At 35.2% G+C, this 25,106-nt stretch overlaps 1 protein-coding gene across 4 annotated transcripts in view; it reads left to right on the top strand.

Moving 5' to 3' along the window:
• Positions 1 to 25,106, top strand: part of NIPBL (NIPBL cohesin loading factor) — a 161,514-nt gene that overhangs the window by 74,681 nt on the left and 61,727 nt on the right. For 3 of the 4 annotated variants that reach the window (XM_032205487.1, XM_032205489.1, XM_032205488.1), the window contains exons 8-9: positions 4,077 to 4,170; positions 13,945 to 14,577. In XM_032205487.1, the coding sequence (XP_032061378.1) occupies positions 4,077 to 4,170; positions 13,945 to 14,577 (727 nt within the window). The remainder of the gene's footprint in view (positions 1 to 4,076; positions 4,171 to 13,944; positions 14,578 to 25,106) is intronic. The other variant, XM_032205490.1, reaches the window with a different exon arrangement.

A 25,106-nucleotide genomic window follows, 5' to 3' on the forward strand; every position in this document is an offset into this window, starting at 1 on the left:
CTTTTTAAGGTATGTTAACAGCAAAAGGAAGACTAAAGAAAACATCAGTCCATTACTTGATGGCTGGTCACCCCACAAACAGGGATGAAGATGAGACATAGACATTTAATGTTTTCTTTTCCTCTGTCTTTAGCACCAACAATTGGTCCTAGGACCACTGGAGTCCTGGGTTGGAGGACTGTAGCTGTGGGAGTGATAAACTCCCAGATGATGTTGAACTAGTATGGGATGTGCTGCTGTGACTGAATGCACATAGGTCTGATGGGGCCAGATGGAATTCATCTCAGGGTACTGAAAGAGTTGGACAATGTTTCTTTAAGGCCTCTCTGTTTTTTATCAATGGTCTTTGGAACCTGGAGAGGTTCCAGCTGGCTGGAAGCTTGCTTATGTTACTCCAATTTTCAAGAAGGTCAAGAAAGAAGACCCTGATAATTACACAGGCCTGTCTGTCTCATTTTGGCGTGTAGTAAAAGTAAGGAGAAGATTATTCTGGGAGTTATTAATAAACACCTGAAAGATGATCAGTCAAAAGCAGCATGGGTTTGTCAAGGGAAAGTCATCCTTTTATGACAAGGTTACCCACCTAGTTCACGAAGGGAAAGTAGTGGATATGTTTGGGGGCAGGATTTTAGCAAAGCATTTGATACTGTCTCACAATATCCTTCTGGACAAAGCATCAAGCATACAGCTAGGTATTGTATAAACAATAGGATGAGTGAGCAACTGGCAGAAGGTCAAGTTCCAAGAGAAGCAGTAAATGTTGGAACATCAGGCTGGTGGCCAGTCAATACATGGTGCTCCCCAGGGCTCAATTTTAGAGGCAGTTCTCTTCAATGTTTTTATCAATAACCTAGACACAGGAGTTGAGTGCACACCAACTAAGTGTGCAGATGATACTAAATTGGGAGGAGCCATTAATTCCCGTAGGGCTAGATAGGCTTTGCAGAGAGATCTTTATAGATTCCTAGACAGTCAAAAGAAATGGTTGCCCTGTTGAACTCAGCACTGGTGTGGCTTCATCCTGAGTAATGTGTGCAGTTTTGGGCTCCACAATATAATGATGATATACAACTATTAGAATGTGCCAAAAGAGGTGTGTAAAGGTGGGGAAAGGACGAGAAGGCACAATTTACCAGGTACAGCTGAGGATCTTTGGTTCAGCTTAGAGGAGAATGAGGGTTGACCTCGCTGCTGTCTACAACTTCCTCATGAAGAGGAGGGGAGAGGGAGGTGCTGATCTCTTCTTTCTGATCACCAGCGGTAGAATACGAGGGGATAGCTTAGAGCTGTGCCAGGGTAAGTTCAGATTGGATATTAAGAAGTTTTTCACAGTGAGGGTGGTCAGGCACTGAAACAGGCCCCCCAGGGTCATGGCATCAAGCCTGTTGGTGTTCAAGAAACATTTGGGCAGTGCTTTCAGATATATGGCTTAATTCTTAGGTTGCCTTGTGTGGAATCAGGAGTTGGACTTGATGATCCTTGTGGGTCCCTTGCAACTAAGAATAGTCTGTGACTAGTAAAAAGTATAAACTTGCACTTTTATTTGTAATTATACTTTTAAAAGATCATTTTAGTAGACAGAAAACAGTTTGAAGAATTTGGAGTAATTAAAGTTTTGCATCTATATATGAATAATAAGTTTAATCATGATGCCTTTTCAGAAGCATTGTGATCTTTGGTATAGATACAGTTACAAATGAGCATTATTAAATCATAAAAAATAATAGCTTCAATAATTCTTTAAGGAATTTATTACATTAAAAATTGTGAATAGTTACAGGATGTTGTGTATTTGCAATACATAATGTATACAAAATCAGGAAGTACACTCCTGAAGTTCATTGCACATAAACTCAATTTAAGGACCATTCTTTGCAAAACTTCAGAGCATCCCTCAAATGTAAGTTTGCACTTACATTCCAAGATTTGATAAAACTCTGAAAAAGCAAATGAGCACTTCTGAAAAGTTATCAGCTAGAAAATGAATGCCATTTGCACCTGGAAGGTTATCTACCTAGTTAATATGTTTAGTTAACCTAATGAAAGATGTCTTTGCCTGTGTCCTTGGCGATTATGGGTAGAGGGCCTTTCCTGTCCTAGTAAAAATGTATACCCTAAACAGTTAATAAGCTATTTTTTAAAGTTGTAAGTAAATTAGTAATTCATATGCCAGGATATGGAATCATTTTTACTAACAATCACACACATGCAAGTTGAAGGTGTAATTCTTTTTATTGTGTTGAATCTGAATATTATATTTCTTTGCACATGAGGCTTTCTTCATGTGAGTAAACAACTCTTTCTGTAAGCAGTGTTGCAAAAATAAGTTTAATAGTACAGCATGAGTTTTAGATTCAGTTTGCTGTGGGGGCAAAGAAAACCTAATGGAAGTGTTTTCTAAGTTGCCCATGGATGGTGAAACTATCAAAATTCGGTTTCATACTGATTCATATTATTTGCCCAGCTTCAATCCATAAATTTCAAACTCATTCCTTTGCTCTAAGCAGTGAGAACTATGCCTTCACAAGATGTAACATGTGTGGTGTCTAGTCTGCTGCTAGGCATGGGAAGATTGGCTGTTTGGCCATTGCCAAAGGGAGTGTGTGGTAGCCTATCTATGCAGGCTTCTATCTCCTTCAAATGACAATTTAGCTTTCTGGCTTACTGCCTGCTGCTAACTTTTTGTAGAAACTTGTAGAAACTTAATTACTGTTGAGCCTTCTAACATTCAATTAATTAAGTTGAAAATGGTCCTAGGGACAAAAACTATCTAGGGCAGAGAATTCAGGGTAGGGGAAAAAAAAAAAAAAAAAAAAAAGAGTGAAGAAGGAAAAAGTTATATGAAAGAACTGTGTTTGTGTGTAGATATCTCAATATAAGCTACATTACATATTAGCTACTGAAATAACCAAGAATCAGAATTTTATGAGGAAAAATATTAACAAACCACTTTGGAAGCTTCCCTTGCGTGACTTTACTCTAAAAAAAAAAAAAGAATTTTTGCAATTTGTTAATAATTACAGAAATAGTCTCTTCATAGATATAAGGGTTGTTAATTTGTTCTTCCCCAAAATGTTCTATAGACATTGTTTAAAAAACAATCCTAACACTATGAAATACTGTTCCATAAAATTTTAAATCTGGTAAGGTCCTTAACTGAATTAATATATTCTTGACCAGCAGAGGGCACCATGAAAGTGATTGAAAAAGAATTATTAAAATGGAAATCTGAATAGGGGCTTTCATATCTTATTTTAAGGTAGTGTGAGGAAAAAAGTCATATTTACATTCTTAAAGTTGGAGGACGAACATCCTTACCTTGTAATTGGTATATATTGTGAAGCTTGTTAGAAATTAGAAATTCCATTAAAGCAAGTTGTTTTGCGCAAAACTGAAAATACACTAGAACTTATTTTTGTTCTTTTGGGAAATTTCTCTGAATTGCCATCAAGTTGTTTCCTATCTAACTCTCAGGGAGGCAGATCACTTGATAAAATCAGTTAAGTTGTGACATACACATGACTGTCTCACCTGCTGCAATGGGCTTGCTACAGATTTTGTTCAGTCCTGATGTATGTATCCTGGAGGGGGTAAATACAACATTTGCTTAAATGTAAAATTATGATGGTATTCAAGATAAGCTTTAAGGGTAGGCTAAGTAGAAAAAAATGTTTAGTTTGTTTTAAAAATATATATTTTATGCTCAATATAAGTTGTTTTTATTATATAGAGTTCATACTTGTGCTTATCAGCCTTTTATTTCAAGTGCTTGTAACAAAAAACTTGTAAATGGAATCTTAATGTCAGCCAAAAGTGATTACTTCAGCTAAAAGATATGTACATACATTTATTTTTGTGTGCATATTCAGGTGATACATTCTTAGGGCACTTGTGCTCTGGAACATTGTCTGCATAGCAGTCAAAATGATAACGATTTTTATATAACTAAATATTTTTCTAATATTTGTTGTATGATTTTTCATCCAACCCATTTTATCAGTGTATGTACTAATTTCAGACTTTATTTTATGAAATGTTCATGTTCATAATGTTAATTTTTATCATTGTCACTTTAGGATGGCGATCCTTCAATAAGGAATGCTGCATCTTTTTCCTTGAGGTCACCACAGTCAGTCTGCTCTCCAGCTGGAAGTGATGGAACCCCTAAAGGTAGTCTAGCAGTCATATATATCAATGTATTTTTCCCACTTTGAAGGAACAGAGAGTTTAAAGAGGTATTTAGTTAGTCCTTTGGACTTCTGTTTTCAAATAGTACTAGAGAGTATGTCAGTAGATTTCAGTAACAAAATTATTTTGAGCCCTGATCCAGCAGAAATTTCTGAAGGTTCGAAAGTTGATTAATGATACTTCAAAAACTTCTAAAAATAGCTCAAATTCATGGAGGACAGAAGGATTTTAAATCCTTTCCAATAGGAAGACTAAGCTGTTTATAAGAATGGTTTCAGTTACTCTGCATAACAAATGGTTTCAAGGCAGCATTACGAGTATTGAACTGTTAACTAGCTCAAAAGTATTTTAACATACAACTGTTGTCTTAATTGCAATCATCAAATTTAAAGAATATGAATTTTAAAGTAGTTCAATGAACACTATACACATATATAAATAAAGCCTGAAAACATTAGTTGTGGAGAAGGAATAGGGCAAAATATCAGTTGAAATGGAACAGAAAAAATCTGCTCAAAATAATTATTTATGCTAAAATCTAGAACACATACTGCTGTTTATAATATTATCCTTACAAAGCAATGACTGAGATGCATGATACTTAGCAATGTAGGCATTTGGGCACATTTTTTCTAGTACAGGTCTTCAGTGCTTGTGTATTTTCATGGCAGTAGTAAAAAGATGCAATGGTGTTTGCTTTTCTTTTAACCCTGGAACAAATCTGAGTCTTTCTGGATGGTCAGGTTAGGTTGAGAGGGAGAACAGAAAATGGGGGAGATTACAGACCAGGTGAGGAAGTTTGGCTTTGTCAGCCTGGATAAATCAAGTCTTTGGAGCGTGGGGAGCTTAGAGCAGCCTTCCCAGACCTAGAAGGACATTATTAGGAAGACGGAGTTAGGCTCTTCACAGTGGTGTGGAGAAAGGGTGAGATACAATGGACATAAACTGAAATGGGAGGTTTTGAGTGGATATAAAACTTTTTTTCATTACCAGGATAGTTAACCATTAGAAAAAGTTGCCCAGAGAATCTGTGCATTCTCACTTCCTGGAGGTTTTCAAGACCAGTCTGGATAAGCCCTGTGTAATGGTCACCCTTGCTTACCCTGCTTGGAGCAGGAGGATGGACTTAAAGACTTCCTGAGGTCCCTTCTTAACTGTATTATCCTGTGACTGCTAAGTGATCTCTATGGTTCATCTTCTGTAGACGTATATTGTGTTAGACAGGGATGCAAAAAATGTGGTTCAAATGCAAGTGATAAGTATTTGTGTAGCATGCCAGCAGCATCATTATTTTAGTCAGTCTTGTGCTAAAGGATTTTTTTTAAGACTTGTAAAAATGGCAAAGACTAAATGTGTTTTTCTTTAGCTCATTACACAAAATTGTTCATAGAGGATTCAGAACACTGTGAATCTGAGCTACTTCCACTCAGATATGATTACACTCAGCCAGAAGAATATTTGAATTTTATTTTTTTTTTTAATTGCAGCTGTTTCAGTTGGATGTCTCAGAACCCGTTTTGAAGGGATATCTCTTTGGATTGTTTCTGAAAACAGTCTGATTGTGCAATTCAGATTGTGAAGTTTCAGCATTAGAGGGGCTAAAATAGTGCAAGAGAAATTTTTTGATTTATTTACTTGTGTATTAGATTTACACTGATAAAGCACGACTGAAATACTGTTATTAATGGTGATAGCATTGTGCCTTCTTCGAGATTAATGAACCTTGATTGAAAGCACCAGTTCTTGATGTTGCAAGAACTTTGCGTTACTTCCTCTAATCAAGCACTTTATAAATGTATTGAAGAGATAGATAATTACAATATTGCTTAGCAAATGTGATCCCTGACAGTGAGGTTTTGGCTATGCTTTGAAGTGACAGTGGTTGGTTATGCTGGTAAATTTTCCAGTGATGAGCAAACAAGTACCGATACTGAGATTTTGTGGCTGCTCTCATGAGCCTTTGAAAGTTTGTTTGACAAGTTGCAAACTGCGATAAAGAACATCAGCAAAATATGTAATTATTTAGGAGGATGAAAAGAATGGCATTAGGTATCATCAATCAAGAGGAATATCTCAGGAAAGGGTATTAAAATATTTAAGCTTTTCTATATATAGAAACATGAGGCAATTACTGAACATACAGGTACAGACTGCATTTTTGTACTTTTGACATGGAAATTGCAAGGACTTCTGGAGATTTGGAGAATGTGGTTGCACAGTCTTGAAACAAGACTGAACAATAGCTGTCTGACAGAATCTGGGGAAGAAGTTTTATTTGTAACTCAGGAAAGTATTTGAGAGGTGACAGAAGTCATGTTTGTTCTTTTGGTTGGTTATTCACGTACTGAATGGAGTAAAGTTTCTCTGTTACAGAAATCACTTCATCTCTTTTGCTTCTGTAAAGGTAATAGAGCAGCAGCAGTTTTATGCAGAAGGTTCTAGGCTGGACTCTCTTCCTTTCTTTTTAATGTAATTTTTAGATTTTTAGCTATGTATACAGAACAGCGGCTCTGCTTTCATGCTGTCATCTATTATCTCATCTGCTTTCATGGAAAATTCATTTCTATGAATTCATCTATGAAGAATTAGCAAGGAGTAATTTCCTTCTGTTGATCTCATAAAATATTTTATGGAATCCATTACCGAAGATGGATTACTTATTAAAATCCTTTATCTATTTGTTCTACTTTCCTACCACTCTGGAACTTAGGAAAACATTTTATTTTTGAAGAGAACTTCTAAAGATGTGTAGAAAGAAAAATCTTCCATGAGTTTCTTAGTCTACTGATTTCCAAAGAGAATATTTGTAGTTCTATTTTTCCATACAGTTTACTGAACTCCTTGGGAAACATCTGTAAGGAATAGCAGCCCTTATTAAACTATAGTATTCTTTTTTCCATCCCTCTCACCTGAAGAAATAAGTTATATTCCCTCCAGAAATTGTTAATCTTTCTCTTACAGGAAATATTGCACAATAGCCTTCCAACATTTTATAAGAGTGAAAATTACAGCCATAGCTATATTTTATTTAGAGGATATTATCTTCCAAATTAGTGTGGGTTCTTGATTATTTTCTGAATAACTTGGAAAGATTACTTTAGTTTTCTTAGGGATTTTTAAGACTTCTCCAGTATTCTTTTATACTTGGTCTCTGCATACTGTGGATTTCAAGGAAAACTAAGAATATTTTCTAAGCTCTGTTGCAGACATCAGTGCTGCCAAAGGTATTTGTTAAGTAAAAAACACCATCTCCCTCTCTCCTTTGAAGGAAAGGTGGAAAAAACTTATTCCTATGTGTTTTCTGACAAGGCCAAAATAAGCATTCATTCTTGCTTCTTCAGGTTTTACCTTTTTACACAAAGATGCTTCTGAATACAGTAGTTCTAATATAGAACAGACAAAACTGATTTTTTCATATGGCATTTGAAGCTACAGAGAAAGTGGTGGGACTCTTACCTGAAATCTGTTGAAAGAGTATGTGGAAAGTGAATGCAGTCTGTTCCAAATGTATGTTCTTCTTTACCTGTTTCATATGCTGTCTGTTGAAGTTTGAATTCTAAATGAAGTTATGCTGTTTAAAAACAAATGACAATGCAGTCTGTTAGTAAAAATAAATAGTAATTTCTTTATATCCAGTACAAAACTTGGGAAGATTTCCAGAGGAGTATTCTAAGATTTCAGAGAATAAAGCAGGAAAGGACTTGGGGGCATCTTCTTACCCTCATATTGGATGAGCTGTGCCAGTATTACTCCCAGTAACTTCTATGCATTCTTTTGTTAAAATTTCAATAATAGTTTCCTTTCTCTTGCCGTGCAACCTGTTTGATTCCTATTGCTAGCAATCTTTTATCTGAATGTTTTGCATGAATCATTTTTGTTGGAGTTAGGTATAACACTTCTTAACTTTTTTGAAGGCAAGGAAAAATATTCACGTACTTTTTTCTGTATAGCTTTCATTTACATATCAAAGGCTGTTATCATGTCTTCCACCAATCTAATTTTCTACAGACTGAACAATGCTGCATCTTCCTATCGTCTTTACAAAACTCAGCATTTCTAAGCTTCTAATTGTCTTTGCTCTTATCTGAATTCTAATTTGTCTGCATGTCTTGATGTACTGCCCTAAGTCATACATACAACATAATTTGAAGACTTAGAAGGATGAGTAATCAGAGAAGTACTGTAGGTGACTTTTTGTGTTATACTCCAGTTGTATATGAGAGAATAGCTGTTCCTTGATAATAGATTAGATTCTTGTTGCAAGCTGCTGTAAACATATCGCTGTCTTTATGTAGAGTTTGTCTATCTTCCCGTTACGTTATTACAATTGCTCTTTTTCAGATGGGTAAGAATTTTGTGCTTATTCTTAGCGAATTTCTTTTGATTTGAAAGGGTATTCCAATTAGAAAAGATAATAGTAAATTTTGGTTCTGTTTTTAAAAAAAGGTTGCAAGCCTCTCAAACACTCAACATCAAAAGTTTATGATAATTAGATTAATGAAGGTACTCTAATTCTATCACATGAGTACTTGCTATTGAAGAATGTTTTAATACTGCTATTCCTATGACTGTGCTCTGGAAAGCTGCACTTGTTTACCTATACTCTGTTCACCCATTTTTACCAAGAGCAATTGATACTCTTTGAAAACATTTTTTACAATGGATATACCGCAATCTTACAGTATTTTTGCCTAGACCATACTTCCCCAGCTTGTTGTTGAAATTGTTATGAGACACTGTGTAGAAAGCCATTCTTAAGTTCAGAGACTCAGTTCTCTTCAATCCACAAGATGTACTGCTTTATAGAATGAAATTATTTTGATTTGATTATACTTATTTTTAACAAACTCACTTCAGAGTATTACCTCTTCATTATTCTCTGAATCCTTACAGGGAAATTGGTCTCTTAGCATGTACTGAAATCATACAGACTATGTATAATACTCTGGACAATCCTTTGCCTTCCTTTTGAAAAGACAAGTGTTTTCCCTTTCCGTGTGTGATGGAGATGCAGATTCTCAAGATGATTATTACCGACTGTGAGATTGGTTTAATGAGGTTTTCAGGGTGAATTTGTCTGATCACGTTTTCATAAAAATTCAATTTACATGAAGGTGATTAGGATCATTATAATATATATATGGTTTTTGTTTCTTTCATTTACACAATGTAACTGCTGTCTCCTAAGGTCTTTTGGCAGAGAATGTTCCTCATGTTCTGTCATCACCAGGTTCCCAGCTTTTCCAACAAACATCAGTACCAGTGTAACATGGATGCTCTGGTTGTTCTTCCAGCTTCTCCAATTTCTGCCTTAGAGAAATAATTTGTCATGTAACTACTCAGATGTGAAGTCTAACAGTTTGCGTGCAGACTGTATGCATTTGCTAAAGGCTCTCTTCCCAAAGACTTTTTCAGAAGAAAAAAGTCTGGAATACTGTGTTCAGGTTTGACCTATAACAATTTGGTACCCTCTTAAAGAATGTTCATGGAGTCTTGAGGATCACTTTGTTAGGAATTTAAAAAGGCATAATGCTTGATTGTTTGTGGTGTCTCTCTCCAATATGCTGTGAAAAAAGTATTATCCATCAGTCTTCATTTCCTCACTAGTAGTTTTTTTCTGGCTTTCATGCACAGGGAGCAATACCTCTTGCAAAAGAGCATGTAGGTTTGGTGAAAGACTTTCAACATCTCAGAACCTTTATCTGCAAGGGATTTAAAAGAAAATGAAGATACTATTTGGACTGATTTGTTTGAAGTTGTTGTGCAAGGGAAAAGCTAGTAATTCTTTTAAATATGTGAGTCCTAAGTTCCTGGTAACCTTAATAACTGGTATTTAATCACATGGAGCACAACAAAGGATGTGACTACTGGTGGTACTTTGGTCAGCTTTAAAAGGCAAGTGGTCTTTACTCTAAAGAGGCTCGGAGATGATCAGAGAAGGTATCATGAATGGTTAAATAAGATGTCAGTATTATGACATGATTAGAAAGTGTGCAGCCAAAAAATAAACGATGTAGATGTCAGTGATGTGTGTAACCTCCTGGACAGAAGCTTGTTTGCCACCCAAGTCGCTGATGCACAGTGGGCAAGTGAAGCCATTTCATGGTAAACAAAATGCATTTTTAAAACTTTTAATTCTACGATGGCTAAGTCACGGTTAATGCAATGCATTTTCTAGTTGCTTGCATTATAAAGGATATGATAAGAAATCAGTCAAAAGTCATGGGGAAAAAAGATGTTTACAAATTGCCAAAGCAGTTCATAAAACTTCTATGCTCAGTGCCACGAATCACTAAGAAAACTGATATAGAGAACTAATCCCAGGGTTATCCTGGTGTTAAGGATGACTTTTACTGAATGGCTATAGAGGTATTGTTTATGGATGTGTTTGTTCTATGTAGAGTCCTTATTTCCTATGATGTTGCCTGCTTGTCAGTTATATTGGGCATTATCTGGATGACATCACATCAGTATTTGCTGTTCAGCAATGATACAGTGACCTTCCCAAACCAATGAAGAGTCTCTTTTTATCTCACAAGTTTTGTATAGTCTTGTCATGTACAAAAAAGTTTGGACAAAATTCTTTTACTGGTACTATGGAAGATCAACTATAGCAAATCAGACTTTTTTTATTCTCCTGAATTACTGCATGTCTCTAGTTTTAAACTAGAAAACTACCTACATATTTCTCTTTTCTGAAAGAGTATTCTAAAATTGGGGTCATTCACAAAGATCATTTCTAAAGATCATCATTACAATTTAGGACATTGAGAGCATTTACCTTCTCAACCTTGGAATCTTGACTGCTTCAGTCATACCTACCTGTCTGTCTGTGTATTCTTTTCACATAAGCATTTCTTCTGTTATCAGCAAGTCTTGTGACAACTTTGTTCTCAGATATGTAATGTCTCAAGCCTTCTCACATAGGAAGTATTACAGACTGACTTCAACAGTATTAGGCAAAACTCTCCTTGTCTGATGAGTAATGTTTTGTCTGAAGTTTAAGCATCCAAGAGTGTGGTACATGTTCAATATGTGATAGAAGATCAGCACTGTTAATGTCTCTGGTAGAATGAAACTGCTCCAGAGTACTTCATTTTTTCAATTTCTTTTTACCTCAATACCTAGGTATCGTAGCTTCTAAGTCCAATTGTTGCCAGAGGCTTAACCATCATTAGACATCTCAGAAATATGTGAAATTAGTGACAGAACATGTGCTCTTAAAGTGCAGCTCATAGGCCTTACTATCAATGCCTTTCAGCAGGTTCCTTCAGGAGGAAGATATCTATTCGTAGTGCTGCCTAGGAGAGTGAAAACTGTACTTTGTTTCTTCATTTACTGGAATCAAAGTACATTCAATGGAATGCAGTGAAATCCTTCTGACCTCCTCAAGTCCACTCAAAGATAAAAAAAAAAAGAACCACGTAATCTGTTGCTGCAGTGTTATTTTTCAGCATGAAAAAATCCAAATTAATACCAAATCAGAATAATCTTGCCATATTTACTTAAAAGATTAGGGCAAGGGAGAATGAAATCTTTGTCCTCTCTTTGAAGTGTGACTGTGTAGAACAGTAAGTGTTCCAATATTGGAACTTCAGAAGTATTTATTGAAGTGATAATTCAAGGGTAATATGTCAGTAAGTTCTCTTTGAAAAGTTTTGAGCTGCTTCTAGTATTTGTAGAAAGAAAAATGCAGCTTGTATTTCCAATGAGTGGTAGTCATTACCTTAAAGGAAATCAGTAGCTAGCAACTTCTGCTATACAATATGCTAAGAAAATCTTGTAAATTGTTGTCTAAAGAGACAGTAACTGGGACAACTGTGTGCACGCACATGTGCATCACAAGAAGAGGAATCTGTGATGGGAAGACAAGTGAGTGAGCTTTGTAGGGCATAACCAGGACTTTGGTACTGGTGATCGATTGTAGTGTTTCATATGAAATTAAGTAAAATGAAGTAGAGGAAATAAAGTAGTGGGAAGATCTTTAAAATCAGGGTGAGTCAAAACAGGAACTGGGAACAACATTGTAGTTATTGTTGACAGAATATGGAGTTGTTTGTCATGGCCAAGGAGAACTGGGTAAGATAAACCCATTTTATACCCAGCTCTACATAAAGAGGCTATAGGATATCTCACAGAATATACAAGAGAGAGAAAATAAAGTATAGCAGCCTATGCAAATTCATCAGTAAATTAACACCTTTCATTTGAACTGAAGCTTTGCTAGATGTATCTGTTTTGTTGTTTTGTTTGTTTGTTTGTTTTTTCCAGGTCAGTACGTTGTTTAGTGATTATTATTTCTTAAAATATGTAGTAGTCATGTAAGATGAAGAATAAAGGTACTTGCTTGTTTAGTGGTGTTTCTTGATTGAAGCACATGGGGACCTGTCTTCCAATAAATTTTTGAGTGTTGTTAGAAGTATTGACTTATGATGACCTAAAACAGAATGACTAATAATAATAATAATAATCTCAGTCACTGCTTTCTGAAGAGCAGTATTCTGTAGCAGATGAATGGGATCAGAGAAATGCTTGTTTGTTTAAACAAGAGCAGGCTGAAGCCTATTGGTCCTTTCATTTTTTCTTCTTCTTCTTTTCTGTTTCCATTTTTTTTCTCTTTCTATTTTTCTTTTTTCTTCCTTCTCCTTCTCCTTCTTAGCCTATCAGATTTTCCCACTTTTCCTCCCCCCCCAACTTTTCTTTCCCCAACTTTTTATTTTTCTCCCACCCTTTTTCTCTCTCTTTCACCCTCCCCCCTCCCCTTTTTTACCCTTTAAACCAGTATTCTTTTTTAAGCCAAAAATTGTAGCTTAAAATCACAGTTGGGACGATTTAAAAAGTTGCTTGGTTTTATAAATTTTTTTCTAGGCTAACAGTCATGTGGAGCTGGCTTAATTTGAGGAATAAAAAATTAAATGTGATGAATTGGGAGAATGTTTTTAATGAAACATGTCCTCTTTTTAAAAAAAATTCTATAGATTAAGTCTGGAATGAGTGCATGTAGAAGTAAAAATTCATACCTTTAAAAAAGGAAGCAAAAGAGAGGAGATAAGGCAGGGAACAGCAGAAAAATACCTGAAGACAATAGGCATTTTCTACTATTAATGGGTGTGGGAAGGGGGTGGAATGATTTTACCTGAAATTAAAGAAAAAGAAATTGAAAATGAACTGTCAGAATCTAAGTTAAGGAAGAAGGAAAGATGAATTTATCTTTTAATATGTTTTCTAATTTCATCTTTCTATGAATGTGTAAGGTAGGGAACCCTCCTAAACAACATTTGTATGTGTTTTGATAACCCCCCCCCCCCACCTTTTTTTAATTATTTAAAAATCTGCAACTGAAATGGCTAATGTCAGTATGCTGATCATTAAATCTTCATCGCTGGACCTTGTGAAGGATCATTCTGATCTTTTTCTGTATTCAACTTGCTTTCACTGACTATTTTCTAACAGTTGATATTCTGAACCTGCAGATTTTATTTTTTTTTTTGGTGGCGGTTTTTTTTGTTCCATCTTCTCTGAAATGATCCCTTCTCCACCTGCAGTGGATTGCTAAAACTCCTAGAAATACAATGCAACTTTCTAGATTGCATCTTGATCTAGGAATGATATGCTTCCTACCAATCTTATTTAGACTTTTTGTGAACACGGATATATGTACAACTACACATTAAAATTATGTAGGTTATATTTAGTGTGTTTTTATATAAACATGAAACAACATAACTGTTCAGTTTTTCTGAATTATTATTCTAGGATCAAGACCACCTTTAATCCTACAATCTCAACCTCCACCTTATTCATCACCTAGAGATGTCCCCCCAGACATATTGTTAGATTCTCCAGAAAGAAAGCAAAAGAAACAAAAGAAAATGAAGTTAGGCAAGGATGAAAAAGACCAGACTGAAAAAGCTGCAATGTATGATATCATTAGTTCTCCTTCCAAGGACTCCACTAAGCTTACATTAAGACTCTCTCGTGTAAGATCTTCGGATATGGACCAGCAGGATGATATGCTTTCTGGTTTGGAAAACAGCAGTGTGTCAGAGGGTGATATTCCTTTTAATGTGCAGTACCCAGGACAGACTTCCAAAACACCCGTTACTCCACAGGATGTTAACCGCCCACTAAACGCTGCTCAGTGTTTGCCGCAGCATGAACAGACAGCTTTCCTTCAGGCACAACAAGTGCCTGTTTTACAACAGAACACTTCAGTTGCTGCAAAACAACCTCAAACTCCTGTGGTACAGACACAGCAACAGGTTTCGCAACACGGAACTATAACGCCATATGATGAAGTAGAATTGGATGCATTGGCTGAAATTGAGCGGATAGAACGGGAATCAGCTATTGAAAGGGAGCGATTTTCAAAAGAAGTGCAAGATAAAGGTAAAAGGATTGTGTGTGTGTATACACTCTCTATATTATATAAATATATATATATATATATGCCTATAAAGCCCATATATATATATATTTAAAAAACTACCTTTCATTGTCACAAAGTTCAATTCTGTTTACTCAGTGTAGGTTCTTCTCTGACATTCATCTCCATTCCCTTCCAACAATGAACTGTAATCTCTCATACATGCATATTTTTTACAGCTGATATTCTTTAGTTGGGTTCTTACTGTATGGAAAGTGAAGTTCTTATGTTTCAAAATTCTTTTTAGCTTATTCTTATTTGAACCACGAGACTGAATGAAGTACAATCAACGGCATTTATAAAGTTTCTAAAATGCCAGTAGTACCATAAATCAAAATTTTTAATAAGCTATGGTAGTTGAATTATTCATTAACTATGTATGCTATCTAATTTTTAAAAATTGGGGAAAATTTTATCCCCTTTTATTCATATCCTATTTGAACCCATTTGAAGGAGGTGTTAGATTAAAATCACATCTATTCTTTTAAAGGCACTGTAATGATTGGTTAATATATACTACTATATTGTATCCAATGTTTGTTCAGCTGGATTTTTATTATTATGTAGGTGTTAGACGTTTTAGAGAGCTACCACGTATCTGTATGGTCTCTAACTCAGAACCAGATAAGCATCTGGAAACTTTCTTCTTCCTTTCAGTGGCTAAACTAGTTGACTTAACTGACCTCACTGAATCTATCCTCTTTAATTTTTTTGCTCTTGTTAACTGGTTTGATGGTCTTTAGGCTTCAAAAGTCTCAAAATGGATTCAATATCCATGTGTATCTTCAAAATAAGATGTGTTTTTGTAAAGTTGGTAGTGATATGTTAACATAAGTATTTCTCAAAAGCTTCCTCTGCACTATGTTTAACTTCTGAGAAAGAATCTTTTATAGCATAATGCTAATTTACTAGATACTTACAAGAAAAATCTTACAGAAGTGTAAAGGGAGCATGTTCTAATTTTGGTATCTCAGAGCTGAAAATGGTCAATTTTGGACATACTTGCAAGGATAAAACTGTATTTACGTACACTCTGGGTTTTTAACTACCAGAGAGAGCACATTTTCTCCCTATTCAAAGATCTTATTTCTGTTTTTAAAGATGTCTGCAAGAAGAGAGTTTGAGTGTTTGTGAGTGAGTGTAAATATAATTGCCGAGATTACTAAAAAATTTAACTATAGATATTCTTTAACTGGTAACTAAAGCAAGTCATGTTAGAAAAATGTTGTTTGTCAATCCATGGAGAAGATTGGTTGTTCACCTCAAAAGAGATCTCTACTTCATTAATTTTGATTTAATGAAATGGAGGATTTTGCTGTTGTGCTTACATCTCTTGGACTAACTTTAAATTTAGTCATGGTGAGCTTGTGATTAGTCTCCTAATTCTCTTGTTTCTACAAAAGCTACTTTTGTTTCTGCACTGCTGGGGTAGATTCTGCAACATGTTTCATCTGAGAAACATCTGGAAAAATGTGGTGTATTTTTTTATTGGTGTACTGTAGCCTTCAAACACTTAGATCAAGCCTAAAACACTCTTCATTTTTTGTTCTGGCTTTCAGAAAATTATGCGCTTTGGTTGTGAAGCTTGCTTACAATAATTACATAACCACGGGTAGACTGATTTGTTTGTTTTGGGGGAAAGGAGTGATTTTTATGTATTGCAGTCTCTCCCCTGTTGATTACTGTTTGATAAGCATCTTGTCAAATAAGGACTCCAGTCTTATTCTTCACTTCTGCCTGCATCCTCTGCCAGGTCTCAGTTCTTCCTGAGTTCCTGCAGCTGCTATGGATCAGGTGTAGGAGTTGCTGCCTTATTCTGGGACAAATGATCACCACTTATTCACTGGTGTTAAATTGCCCCTATCCTAGACAGCAGCTCTTTTCTCTTTGGCAGCCAAAGTTCCAATCGTGAATAAGAAAAGAAGAATTTTTACCAGTGTCATGTCAGATTAACTAAAAACTTGATACCTTAAAGAAATACGGTTCTTATTTTTGGTAACAGTTTTGTCATTGCTTCTAAGTTTGTCTAAGTTGATATGCTCAGAGATTGTTCTAATTATAGCCATTTGGTTTGGTTTTACTGTAGGAGGAAGGTTTCTCTATGGTTCCTATGAAAACATGTCTGTTAGGAATATACCCAATAACTCCTAAATATGTTGTGAACTTTTGATAAACTGCTTACTGCATTGAAAAAAAAAAAAAAAAAAAAAAAAAAGGCCATTTGTGCATGTTAGTACATACAGGGTATCTTCAGATCATATTATGTCCAGAAAATAATGTTGACTATAGCATGTACTCAGCCTCATTAGAGTGGGAAGGGGTAGCCCTAGCTGATACCTAGCAAGCATCCCTCTAAAGATCTTTAGACGCTAGCACATGCTGAAATCTGCGTGAAAGCATCTTTGCTGATTTTGTGATTGAGGTGAGGGAACGTAACTGCAGCCACATTATGCTTTCTGTGTATGCATTCTTTGTTGTCTTCCGTAAAGTACTTTGAGTGGAATTGTTCTTGGTCAAGTTTTAATAGCAGGTTAGTGGTCTCTTCAGACCTTTTTTTTTTTTTTTTCAGATATGAAATCTCTACATTACATGCTTTATCAAAGGCATTCAGATGCTTCTTTTTAGATAGTAAGGCTTTAGATAGATATGATGTGTTTTCTGATGTTTGGAACCAGGAGTATGGTGGAACGTTTTAGTCCAGGGAAGAGTTGGAAATGTTTCTTTCTGAGAGTTCTTGCCAAAAATTATACAACAGCTACGCTTGCCTAAGGCAATACTAAGGTCTTTTTTTTTTTTTTTTTAATACTAAGATCCTTCGGTAATGTTCGGTACAGGTGGGAAATGGGGATTCAGAGCCCTTTGGAAATTATAGTGCCTTCTGTAATATAACCCCCTATTTCTTATAAAACTGTTAGAATATTTTTATATTCCACCAAACAAAGTCTCTAAAAGTGGTAGGCAATCTCCAGTCCAGTGGTGAAACACCTGAAGGGTTGTCTTCTTCAAAAAGTAGCATATCTTTCTGAAACCTGTCATGCTTTTGCTTTCTGAAAAAGTGCAAAGGTAACTTATGCATAATCTGGCAGATTTGACCTAACATCTATGAAACGTGTAAAGAGAGATTTTATAATGTAGACCTTTTGCCTCCATAATTGAGTGCCTCTCGGAGCTCTGTTTTTGTCATTCTTTTCTTTTGGTCTACTTGATTTCTTGGATTAAGTGGATTATGTGGTCTTTTCATCATGACAGAGAGGAACAAACTTTGGTAGAAGTTAGTTTTGTCCTTGACCTCTGTGTGGAAGGACAATATTCCACCTCCTCTTCCTACTTTTTCCATCAAGGAAGTCTCTCTGTGTTGATTAATTTTGCACGTAACTTCTCTGTATCTGTTAACAAAAGGAATAATTGAAGATTTTGAAGAGCAAGGCTCTTAACACCAGAGGTTTCATTCTAATATTCCTATTGTGTTTAATATAGTTTCAGACCATACTAAGAAGTCCCTGGAACATGTCGTGTCTCAGGTCTTCAGTTCCTATTGCCCCCCTCCCCCATAATGGCCGCTATATTCTCATCTGATTCAAGTTGTCAATCAATGCTAGGTCATATCATCTGTTTTGAAAAGATGTATAACATCACAGGTAGATCCAAGTATCAAGATTCATATTACCTGAGTAGTAGAAAAGAAAAGCCATGGTGTGGATGATTCTGAAGGGTTGGTTAATACAGAATGGGATTATCTTTTCCCACAGCAATCAACAAGAAGTTAAGCATCCTCAGTTTAGGTACATCAAGGTATTTTTATGATCTAGTTTCTTTAGACAGGCAATGAAATGCACACTTCCTTCTCATGTGCTCACCATTTCTAGTCCCATTTCCTGTACCGCTTGGTGCTCTTGAATGCTTCCAAAACGAGCAGAGATCGGTGTTCTGAATCCATTTGTTCACCTAACTGGAGTTGTAATTAGTTCACATTCAGAAGTTGACTACTCCAAGAAAGTACAGGAAATCCTGTTGAATTTTAAAAACTTATGTCCCATGAATTTCTGTGCTTCTCAGAAACCCTTTTTCTTTGTGGGCAAGGTGGGTGGTGTTGAGCGAGAAATTGCTTTCTGGTAACCTCAGTTTTCTTTATTAACTTGTGCTTTGCAGCTTTTCAGATATAAATGGGGTATTTTTGTGCATAGTTAAGTAGTTCAAAGCTAGTCATCTAACCTTTCCTAGAACACTACATTAAGATCTTCTTGTTCTTCAAAATTTAGACTTGCTACTGAATTAATTTTTGTGTTCAAAGTATCTACCTCAAGATCTTTAATGTTTCCAAAAATATATATATATATATACTGCAAATCAAAAATACAAGATTTTTAAAATGCTATGTTAAAAGACAGCCTGAGCCTTTTACAAGGGGAAGAAGGAAGATAACTTTGAAAATTACTTGAAAAACAGAAAGGAAACCATCTTTTTTTCATTGACTCTTTTTCAAATTACTTTAGATTTTTTTAAATTCAGATTTATTTGAGATATTCCATACATAATATTATTTTATGCTCTCTGTTAGATTTTAGGCCACTTCAAATATGTTTTTGTATAATTCACCAGTTGTAAGAGACTTAGGAGTTTTACTTGTAAAAGGCACTGTTCTCTGGAGTTTGTGAGAATAGTCAGATTAAAAGTCAATTAATCACTAACCATTTTACTGGGGAGGCTAATACTTTTTTTTTTTTTTTTAACTGAAAAACATTAAAAGCATTAGAAGCGTTTTTTAAATGAGACAAACCTACTCGTATCTGTGTTTTTTCCCTATATATTTTATCTCTGAGGATCCACTTTACCCAGTTATTTGGAATCTTACTATGGATTCTTTGAATTAGGAGGTGAAGCTGTAATAACTTTATTTCCAATAATTGGATCAGTTAGGGGGCATTTGGATGCCTGCTGTGGGCCCTTCTTTTTTTAGTTCGTTCCAAGCCCATAGCAGCAGAGACACACATCCCAAGAGTGTGAATCTGCCGGAGCAAAACTATCAAAACTACAGTTATAGGTAAGTAACATTTTTCTCTTACCTTTTAAGTTCGTAACCAGGTCCTCTCCCTTTCTCCCCTTTCCCCATCTCCCCCAAAGTCTCTTGAAGAGAAAAATATTAGAACACTATTAAGAATTAATAGTTTGTTTATGTCTAATTTTATGTAGCCAATGAATGAAATGACAGAATGTGTAATCATAACCAGTATATTACCATTCATTTCCAAAAATACATTATAGGGCTTTTATTTTCTTAAAACTGGAGATACAAGTGTAGGTATTTGTATAGTAATCTTGCAGAAATTTAGAGTGACTAATACAAGAAGGTGAGAGGAAACAGTGTAAAATGTAAATCATTATGTCTTGATGTAGTAGGATAATGTAAGAATTATATATTATATGATTTGTGTATATAAACTTTTGTTAGGTCTGCATTTTGCAGTGTTAAGTAATAGATAAAACTGGCCCTCCCAAGAAAAAGTAGTGTATCAATGTTCAATTTCTATAGTTAAGAGATTCCTTTTGTTTTGTGTTCAGACGTGTTTAAGAAATGGAAGAGGAAGAAATTCTTCTTCTATCTTGAAAAATTGCAGTAAAGTGCTGGAAAATTTCCATCTATCTAGGAAAAAGTACTTTGTATTTATATATATATATATATATTTAAAGAATGAAAAACAGATTGAGTGAAAAATGCATTTGCATATTTTTTAAAAAGTGTTTATTTTCTTTTGGTGCTCTTATGTAACATGAAAGCAAATTCACAGAATAGAAGTCTATTTTGATTTTATCTATAGCATAAACTAAGATTACAGAATTAAACATAATTTGCATATAGCATGTGCCCTTGATTGCACCTGTTAGGTAGATGGGAGAATTTATAACATTACTTACACAATAATGACTTTATTTCCTTCTGAGATAGTTGTTTCACTATGATGGATTTAACTCTTGATAAAGAAATGGCATGTATAATTAATAAAGTTTATGAAGAGTTCAAGCCCAGAACTTCTATATATCATAGTCACTTAGTTCACTCTGACATCAACCTATGATGCTGCAGGTTTTTTTCCATTATTATACTACATAAGTATTCCTGGATCTAGTCAACTGAACATATTTTTGAATGTAAGTTATGATGTCAGAATGAAGTCAACATCTGAAAGGGAGATTTAAAATGTTACTGATAAATTTTAGTCATTTGGTCACTTTTAAATTTTGTTGTTCTTACAAATGAATAAAAACTAATTCAACATCATAATCTTCGATACATAAAATAAGTAGGTTTTCATTAAACCTGCTTTTTCTTTCTTGTGAAATTAAGTGCTCTGATGTGTATTTCAAAAGTAATGCACTTCAGGTTTTGCTCAGTTCTTTTTTTTTTAACAACTTAGATTAGAAAACTAATTCATTACAAAGCAATCACACGCATAATACCCAGCATCTGTATGAGAAAAACCTACCTTATACATAAATTAGTATTATTTGTAAGAGCAAAATTTAATTCAGTGAATTTAAGTTATGGTTTTCAATCTCTAAAGAAGAGTAGGTGCTTCATTATATTCTTTTGCAGTTCAATTCATGTTATTTTCTATATTATTTTTTTCAGTATTATTGTAGTAGACAGAGCATAATGAGTCAAGACATCCTTAAGCAGAAAGATTCCTAAGATCATATTTCATTCTCTAGCTACTTTAATTACACACTTAATATTTAATACTTACTTCATGCTTAAGAAAATGAGCCAAACTTTACAAAAATGGAGATTCTGAAGTTTGCTACACTGTAAGGCATGTCAGAGCCCCCTTTAATCTTTTTGTGCTTTGTCCTGAGAGAGTTTGCATGTCCCTGCTGATGGGCTTTCTCTTTTGCACAGTGACCAGAGATTTGATAGTTTTTTGATGAGCTGCTAAAAATTAGTTTTTCTGTTTCCATACAGTTTTTCAGAAATCCCTTCCTCTGAATGATAGCTGCCAAAAGCTCCTCAGTCTCTGTTTATTTTGGAGCCTTTGGAATTATGTTCAGTTCTGAAAGGCTTCCTATAATCAAGATCATCCCTGAGCTCTTTGAGTTTCTTCTGTAAGGGAGCAAGTAGTGAGACTAAAATTGCAGACCTGTGTTTGTTCAGCCTCTCCTTCAAGGGGAAGAAGTAGTTCTGTGTGAATCTCTTCTACTGATTGGAAGGGTTCTCTTTAATTGTTCATTTTTTGGTTCTTGGAAGAAATTTTTAGGGGGGAGGTGAGGTGAAAGCAAACTCATGGTCAGTAACACTGAATTTAGAGGTAGAAATAGAAAATGAGTGCCCTCACACCATCGTCATGCCATTAATAAGTACCATTAAAGTAATTTCATATTTAAAACTTCCTTACTGCCAGATTACATTGAGCGGTTTAGGTTCTTGTGGTCTGCAAAACACTTCTGGTTGGTGGGATGAGGTGTTTGGGCACCTTTGAAGGGATCTGTGAAAAATAACTAGGAAAAGTGAAACGGTTATCAGTTTAAAAAAAAAAAAAAAAAAAAAAAAGATTTGTTTTTTGAGAGTATGGTTGTGTACTGTTTGCTGAAAACTGTCTTGATCAGTAGCCTAAATAAGGTGAAGTTGAATTGGCCTCTGGCTTACTTGTCTGTGAAGTTGTTCAAAAATTGAAGGCTTGATAATAAATAATAACTGTTTAGGACTGATATGTTTGGTATAAATGCATTTGTTGTTGATTTAAATAATGCAAATCAGTGGCACTTCAAATGAATGGAGGCATATCCTTTTGATCTCTAAAGAATGTCAGAATTTAAAATGTAAGAATGTAAGACTCTTAAATTTTTATGCTTAAAAAAAAAATAGTAGTAGTAGTCTGTACTGGAGTCATCTAAATGGTTCATCCAGAATTCAATGTTGAGGATTAATCTTCTTTGTAGTTCTGAAGAGGAGTACATACTCATTTAACTATCTGTGATCTGAAGTCTCCAAGTGAATCCCTTACATGGTGTAAACGGGGAAGTGATAATTTAACTGTTGTTTCTTCAAGATCAGTCAGAAATTTCTGGATTTCAGTGTCTACAAAACAGTATTAAGAGTGGGATGTTACCATTCTGCTAAAACAAAGCTCTGCATCCATGTGGTTCATTTTTTAGACTCGTTACCTTTTCACGAGTATTTTTTAGAAGACCCATTTCGTTTCGCTAGAACATGAAGTTCTAGAAGATATTAGGCTATTGTCCTATTTTGATGATTTGCTGAGTTTGATTCAGTACTTAAGAAAATTGCTGGATTTGAAGGAAGCAGAAACATTGGAGTCTTCATCATTAGTGATGTTCTGACTGCTGCTTTGGAAAGATTACAGGTTAAATGGAAGAATGGAGAAATTTCTTTATTCCAACTCCCCTCATCTAGGCTCTGTCCATAACATTTGCTCAGCTTCCAACTTTATCTGTTTTCATGATGGAGGTTCTTCATGTGGTAGAGCAACTTGTAGCTTCAGTAGAAATATGTTTGGGGATATCTGTGGTTACTCCAGTGCAATTTGCTTTTATGCAAATGTACCTTAGTAATTAAACAATTTCTAAACATGAAAGTACTCATCAAACAATGACACACAGACATTTCCAAAGATGAAGGTCACACCTATATGCAGGAATCTTGTTCATAACAGGGCAGGTGAGACACAACCACTTGGAAATCCAGCTAACCTTTTTTTTTTTTTAATTTCAAAATTGTCACTCCTATAATGTTTAGTTCCTTGCACCACTATGACTCATTTAATTTGACACATCATCTCTACTATATTTTAGAATGAGGTGGCTTACAATCTTGCTTTGAATGCCACGCTTTATTGCATTTTGGTGAGCATGCTGCCATGTAAAGAGAACATCTGTATGGATTTGCCAAACCAAAAAGATGCATACATAGGAAGATAACTGGGATCAGACAGTACTGTGAACCATCATAAATTTGCTCAAGCAATCATTTTGGAAGTATCTACATTCTTGGGGTATGGGTGGGGAAAGAAAAAAAATAGTTCTAGAAAGAAAAGTATCTGAAAACAAACTTGAATGCCCAGTCTCAAATACAGTCAGAAAGCTCTTCTGTGGCTAACTACATATTCCTTTTGTTAGAAAAACTGTTACAAAGAGTTGGAGCGAAAAGATCCTGATCACACTTGATTGGTCTCAAGAGCTTTTCAGCATACCTGTTCAGAATTGTGGCAAGCTTTGAACCTAGGTCTGATATTTTCACAAAGTCCTAGTTCCTAATAATAAAGTTTACTGTCTGTGGAATGAAGTGGATGAAGATTGGATAACTATGCCTTGGAGGATACAAAGTGTATTTGAATGGATATTTTTAAAGTTCTTAAGTTCGTCAAGACCCTGATGGGTCCTGGGACTCTTGCCTTGACAAGGTAGATTTATACAAACTTGCATCTGTTTGGCTGTAAAAGAGAAGACATGAAGAAATCTGTTTGCAGAGGTTAATTATTCTCTACTCAATACTCTATTAATTATTCTTATATAGCTCAAAGCAAGTCCAAGATTTGATGAAGCCCTTGAAGCCCAACAATGGTGTTTTTCATCTTTCATATTTCTGCAGCTGTTGTGGCAACTTAAAATGGTTTTGTGCTCATTCAATGGATTTTTTTCGTTATACTCAATGAAGATGGTGGTACTATATATTCATCCTACCTTTTCTGCCCTAATTCAATATGATATTTCCCTATACTTGGGCCAGCTTTTTTGTCCTAGATCCAGAAATCTCTTAGAGGCAAAACAGTAACGACCAAGTCTTGTTCTGAAGTTCACCATCAAGATGCACTGGAAATATGAAGAAATCTGTGAGTAATCTAACTCTGTCTGCAATCACCTTGCCCTTTAGGAAAAGAAAACTTTGAAGGCATCTTTTTCTTCTCAGATAACTACACAACAGGTTGTGGATATAACAACATACTATAATGTCAGTATTCAGTTGTCAAGAAAAATGAAGAAGGTCCATCAAAGGAGCTCTGTGTTTAGAGGGAATACGCCAAGTTGTGATGTGATCATCTGTCTATATGTTCTCAACTTACAAGTTGACATTTTGGATGAGGAAGATGAGCAGCATTTTGAGCCTGGTCAGTTATGGAAGTTCAAGAGTGAAAAGTGGTCCTACCTGAATTGTTTTGCTTGTTTAATCTTGGAGCCCTCAGCATGAGGGCTCTGAAAGGTGAGTTTTGGTTGATCCAGCTACAGCAGTTTAAGGCATCACAGCTCCTGGCCATCTGCCTTGCTCCCACAGTAAGGGTAGCAGAAGGAAACATTTGCTTGGCTCTTAGCTGATTTGTTCAGTCTGGTAGGTTAATGCAAAACATCTTCAGTATTGCCTAAAGTTGATGCTCTGGACAACGAAACACACTTGTGGAAATGTGAATGTGTGTTCCCTTCTGCTACAGGTGATAACCTCTGTTAAAGGAATGGGGCAGATAACTGGTAACAGTAATGTCTTAAA

The sequence above is a fragment of the Aythya fuligula genome, chromosome Z (genome assembly GCF_009819795.1).
Source record: "Aythya fuligula isolate bAytFul2 chromosome Z, bAytFul2.pri, whole genome shotgun sequence".
NCBI classification, from domain to species: Eukaryota; Metazoa; Chordata; class Aves; order Anseriformes; family Anatidae; genus Aythya; species Aythya fuligula.